Source organism: Chiloscyllium plagiosum, chromosome 43 (genome assembly GCF_004010195.1).
Source record: "Chiloscyllium plagiosum isolate BGI_BamShark_2017 chromosome 43, ASM401019v2, whole genome shotgun sequence".
Taxonomy (NCBI): Eukaryota; Metazoa; Chordata; class Chondrichthyes; order Orectolobiformes; family Hemiscylliidae; genus Chiloscyllium; species Chiloscyllium plagiosum.
Window position 1 is genome coordinate 14,492,972 of NC_057752.1, and position 6,406 is coordinate 14,499,377.

General features: G+C 46.2%; 1 protein-coding gene across 1 annotated transcript in view; it reads right to left on the reverse strand.

Annotated features, from left to right (window-relative positions):
• The window catches only part of LOC122543268 (natural resistance-associated macrophage protein 2-like), a 71,539-nt gene that overhangs the window by 63,226 nt on the left and 1,907 nt on the right, over nucleotides 1-6,406 (reverse strand). Inside the window, exon 2 of the mRNA XM_043681747.1 lies at nucleotides 4,824-4,889. Coding sequence (XP_043537682.1) covers nucleotides 4,824-4,889 — 66 coding nt within the window. The remainder of the gene's footprint in view (nucleotides 1-4,823; nucleotides 4,890-6,406) is intronic.

Here is a 6,406-nt window from a genome sequence, read left to right on the forward strand (position 1 = left end):
ACACTTAAATTACCCCTCCCCCTGTGACACTGTGCCTCCCTCTCATCACTGTTCCATGTAACCAATACACACTGATTCACACACACACACAGACATGCACATGTAAAAACATGTGCACACACAAAGGCATGTACTCAAACACAGACAGACCCACACAAATACATATACACACACACTCAGATATACTCTCCTTCTCCCACATGCATACAGACTCAGACACTCTCTCTCGCTTCCACACCCACACACTTAAGCACACTCTCTCACACATGCTCAGACTCTCTTGCACACACACACACACACACAAATACATGCAGACACATTCACATGTTCAAGATTCATAAAGACATGTGCACACACAAAGGCACGTACTCAAACACTTACAGACCCACACAAATACATATACACACACACACACTCATCAGATATACTCTCTCTCTCCCACATACATGCACCTAGATACACACTCTCTCTCACATGCTCAGACTCTTTTGCGTATACTCTCAATGTCTTACACGCACAGATGCAGACACATTCATATGTTCAAAGTTCACACACAGACATGTACACATAAAGACGTGCACAAAGGCATGTACTTAAAAACAGACAGACCCATACAAATTCGTACACACTGTATATATACACACACTCTCTCTCTCTCTCTCTCTCTTCCCCACACGCACACACTTAAGACTCTCTCTCCCACATGCTCAGACTCTCTTGCACACACACACACACACACAAATACATGCAGACACATTCACATGTTCAAGATTCATAAAGACATGTGCACACACAAAGGCACGTACTCAAACACTTACAGACCCACACAAATACATATACACACACACACACTCATCAGATATACTCTCTCTCACCCACATACATGCACCTAGATACACACTCTCTCTCACATGCTCAGACTCTTTTGCGTACACTCTCAATGTCTTACACGCACAGATGCAGACACATTCATATGTTCAAAGTTCACACACAGACATGTACACATAAAGACGTGCACAAAGGCATGTACTTAAAAACAGACAGACCCATACAAATTCGTACACACTGTATATACACACACACTCTCTCTCTCTCTCTCTCTCTTCCCCACACGCACACACTTAAGACTCTCTCTCCCACATGCTCAGACTCTCTTGCACACACTCTCAATGTCCTACACACACAAACACATTCAGACACATTCGCATGTTCAGCCTGTTCGAAATATTTGTTTCTTTTAGTTTCTCCACCCTCAAAGATACTCGATCTGCCTGTGTTCTGTGCTCCATGGGTAAATGCTGCTTCCCCACCCCACACCCAAAAACCTGTGCTCACAGCGGCCTGTTTGTCTGGGACACAGGGTCCAGCAAGTCAGCTCTTTGCAAACAGCCAAACAGTCCGGAATGTAAACCCTCTCCTCATTGGCGATTTCTCACTTTACTTGCTGGAACAGAGGGAGGCGGTTCGTTCCTGTCATTCATCAGAAAATATGGAGAAGCAGACAGGTTGTGCCCACTGTTGAAATGTGAAGCAAAAACTTAAAGACTCTGTCATTACCTCAGCAGCAAATTCCTGGAAACAGCCGGGTTCTCGGAATATCCGAGATTTCCTAAAACCAGGGTTGTTCAGAGAGGCAGTCTCTGAATCTAAGCTATCGGATATTTGGAAATCATTCTGTTTTGAAGCTATCATTCAGCAAGGTCTTGAGGGGGAGGTGGTGGTGCTTGGATCAAAGAGTAATCGTTCCACTATGTTCCAGTGAGATTGTGCCTGAACTGGGCTGCGCTGACTCAGCTTACCTGAGTGAAGATTAAACATTCACTCCCTCGGGAACCGCAGTGCATACCATCTACAAGATGCACTGCAGAAATTCACCAAGGCTCCTCAGACAACACCTTCCAAACCCACAGCCACTGCCATCTAGAAGGACAAGGGCAGCAGATACATGGGAACACCACCCCCTGCAAGTTCCCCTCCAAGCCCCTCACCATCCTGACTTGCCCCCACTAGGGATGGGGCAATAAATATTGGGCACAGCTAGTGACACCCACACCCTCTGGATGAATGAGAACGAGATAGTCTGAGAAGACTGTAATTGTCCTCAGTTTGATTTTGTTTCTGCCTGTTCTCCAGCTCCTCCTATGCTCCACATCAAACAGACTAAGTTTATAGGGTTTATCTGGTAATGCAATCCTTCTTTAATTTGGACAATTTATTGACCAGATTCATAAGCCGCACTGGGAAAACTGACTCTATGCCCCTTACTGGAAATAAAGCCGGTAATCATAGAGTCATAGAGATATCCAGCACGGAAACAGACCCTTCGGTCCAACCCATCCATGCCAGATATCCTAAATAAACCTAGTCCCATTTGTCAGCATTTAGCCCGTATCCCTCTAAACCCTTCCTAGTCATATACCCATCCAGATGCCTTTTAAACGCTGTAATTGTACCAGTCTCCACCACTTCCTCTGGCAGCATATCCAGCACGGAAACAGACCCTTCGGTCCAACCCATCCATGCCAGATATCCTAAATAAACCTAGTCCCATTTGTCAGCATTTAGCCCGTATCCCTCTAAATCCTTCCTAGTCATATACCCATCCAGATGCCTTTTAAACGCTGTAATTGTACCAGCCTCCACCACTTCCTCTGGCAGCTGATTCCATACACGTAACACCCTCTTTTATATCTTAGGTCTCTTTTATATCTTTCCCCTCTCACCCTAAACCTATGCCCTCTAGTTCTGAACGCTCTCCCATCCTTGGGGTTGACTATAGAGGGGTTCAAAACCGCACCCCTTCAAGTCAAAGTGAGTGATCAGTGACTGAAGCTAAGCAATGCCTGGCAAAGAAAAAGCTAGGGACCATATTGCTTTGACTGACACGCTGCTGCAGGGGGTGCATTGGCTGAACACAAGACTATCCTGAGTTGCTTCATCAATGGCAAGTCACTCGATGCCAATGTTTCATTCTTAGTCCAAATGGGTGAGGAACTGGAGGGTGACAGACAACTGCAACTTCGAGGCAAGATAAGGAAGAAAGAGGCCAAAAGAAAAAGTATCTTTCAGTCATTTGCAAAAACCCAGAGCAGGAAATCACACTGAATGGCTTTGTTGTGTCATTTTGGGAGGAGGATTGGGAAAGGATAACATTGATTGATTGCTGTCAATTGTACTGAGATACAGTGAAAAGTGTTGTTTTGCATGCTCTACAGGCAGACTGAACCAGACAGAGTGCAAGAAGGTAGCAGAACAAAATGCAGAATACAGTGTTACAGACACAGAGAAGGTGCAGAAAGAGAGAGAGAGAGATCAGAGAGGGCATAGGTTGAAGGTGAGAGCGGAAAACATTAAAAGGGACCTAAGGAACATAGAGTCATACAGCACAGAAACAGACCCTTCAGTCCAACTCATCTATGCTGACCAGATATCTTAAATTAATCTAGTCCCATTTGCCAGCGTTTGGTCCATACCCCTCTAAACCCTTCCTATTCATATACCCACACAGATGCCTTTTAAATGCTGTAATTGTACCAGCCTCCACCACTTCCTCTGGCAGCTCATTCCATACACGCACCACCCTCTGCGTGAGAAAGTTGCCCCTTAGGTCTCTTTTATATCTTTCCCCTCTCCCCTTAAACCTATGCCCTCTAGGTTTGGACTCCCCTACCACAGGGAAAAGACCTTGGCTATTCACCCTATCCATGTCCCCCTTGATTTTATAAACCTCTATAAGGTCACCCCTCAGCCTCCGACGCTCCAGGGAAAACAGCCCCAGCCTGTTCAGCCTCTCCCTATAGCTCAAATCCTCCAACCCTGGCAACATCCTTGTAAATCTTTTCTGCACCCTTTCAAGTTTCACACCATCCTTCCTGTAGCAGGGCAACCAGGACTGAATGCAGCATTCCAAAACCGGCCTCATTCTCGGTACATGATTCAGCAGGGCAGCCTGGTTTACGTTCATCCTAAGGGAGAAGTTCCCTCTGGTCCAAGTGCCCCATGAGTTGGAAACTCTTTCAGCCCACATCACTGTTTGTTTGGGTGATGCATTTGGTCCCTTGACTGGTCTGAGCCTCTGCCAGTTTGTGCAGTGCCCTGTAATAATCTTCAGTCTTAGTGCAGTGATGGATGGAGTAGGCAGCCTAGTTGCCCGTGGTCCCAGAATGTCACTGTCCCATTCCCACCGAAATTCAGCATGTCCACATTGACTCTTTCCCAATTTTTATGATGCACCCACGGAAAGCAGCCCATCTGGATGAATCATGGCTTGGTACAGCAACTGCTCTGCCCAGGACGGTAACAAACTACAGAGAGTTGTGAACACAGCCCAGTCCCTCACATGACCTAACCTTCCATCCATTGACTCCGTCTACACTTCCCACTGCCTCAGGAAGGCAGCCAACATCATCAAAGACCCCTCCCACCCTGGATACACTCTCTTCCACTCTCTTTCATTGGGCAGAAGATACAAAAGGTTTGAAAACACGTACCAACAGATTTAAGAACAGCTTCTTCCATACTGTTATCAGAATAATGAATGGATCTCTCGTATACTCGCGTTGATCTTTCTCTGCACCTTCTCTGTAACACTATATTCTGCATTCTGTTCTATTACCCTGATGTACTAATGGTAGGTAGGATTTGTCTGGATAGCACACACACAATACTTTTCACTGTATCTCAGTACATGTGACGACAACAAAGCAAGTCAAATTAAACCACCACTTTGGCGAAGTGAAAATTGGCCCCATAGCTGGACGGAGAGGGCCCTCTGGAGAAATGCCTCTTCCCAGCTGGAGAACGGGAGGCAGACGGTAGCTTACCAGTTGACTCTTTCATCTCTTGATCGAAGCTCATTGTATTACAATCTTGCTGATGCTCCGAGCTCTCTGAAATTAAATGAAAAGAAAAAAACAGGAAGGCATAAATGATCGTGGGACTGAGTTTGCCTTGGGGTTTCTCCTGACCCCTTTGGATAACTTCAATGGAAAAGCAGCAGAATTGGTCAAGAGTTATATGTATCTGTGTGTGTCTGCTGTTGTTTGTATATCTGTATGCATGTGTGTGTTTCTGTCTGTACATATGTGTGTGTTTGTATTTTGTACGTCTATCTGTGTATATATCATGTGTATCTTGTGTGCGTCCGCCTGTGTGCGTGTCTGCGTGCCCGTATGTGTGTGCCTCATGTGCTTAAGTGTGTGTGTCTTGTGTACTTAGGTGCGCACACGCACACACAGGCTCGTGTGTCTTGTGTGCTTGTGAATGTGTACCTGTGTGTGTCTGTCTTGTGTGCTTGTGATAGGGTATCTGTGTGTGTGTCTCTGTGTTTGTGTGCGTATGTTACTGTCGAGGAATGCACTAAGTATTACCCACTATGGCCCTGTCACACAGTACTCCGACAAGGGAATAGCTTTGCACCTCGAAGGAGTGAGAACCATCACCGAGTCACCCTCAGTCTCATGCAACAAAACCCCATCTTGTATAAGAGTCAGATGGTGACCTTGTAACCATTATTTACCATCATCCAAACCCATCTGGTTCAAGAGGAAGCAAATCTGACCACCCTTCCATTTAAAAACAGAACGCACTGGAGAAACTCAGCAGGTCTGGCAACACCTTCAAAGAAGAATCATGCCAGACTCAGAACATTAATTCTGTTTCTCTCTCCACAGATGCTGCCAGACCCACTGAGCTTTTCCAGCATTCTCTGTTCACATTTCCGACTTCCGGTATCTGCAATACTTGGGTTTCAAATCTGCGATCCGACATGCAGATCTGGCCTACATGTGACACCAGACCCACAGCAAACGTGGTTGACTCTTAACTGCCCTTTGAAATGGCCGAGCAAATCACTCAGTTGTATCAGTCCACAAAAAAGACTCAATGAAAATGGACCAACTGCTCAGCATCACCTTAAGTAATTGAAACGACAACAGTGAACATAGCCCTGCCGACCCTACAAAGTCGTCCTCACTAACATCTGGGAGCTAGGACCAATATTGAGAGAGTTATCCCAGACTAGTCAAGCAACAGCCTGACATTGTCTATAATGTATGATTCTGTAAGTATGACTATGTCCCAGACACCACCATCACCATCCCTGGATACATCCTGTCCCACCGGCAAGACAGACCCAGCTGAGGTGGGGATACAGTCGGGAGGGAGTGATCCTAGGAGTCATCAGCACTGACTCCGGGCCCCATGAAGTCTCAAGGCTTCAGGTTAAACCTGGGCAAGGAACCCTCCTGCTGATTCCCACGTACTGTCCTCCCTCGGCTGATGAATCGGTACCTCTCCGTGTTGAACAACACTTAGAGGAAGCACTGAGGGTGGCAAGGTCACAGAATGTACCCTGGGTGGGGGGTTTCAATGTTCACCACCAAGAGTGGCTCAGCAGCAGTATTAC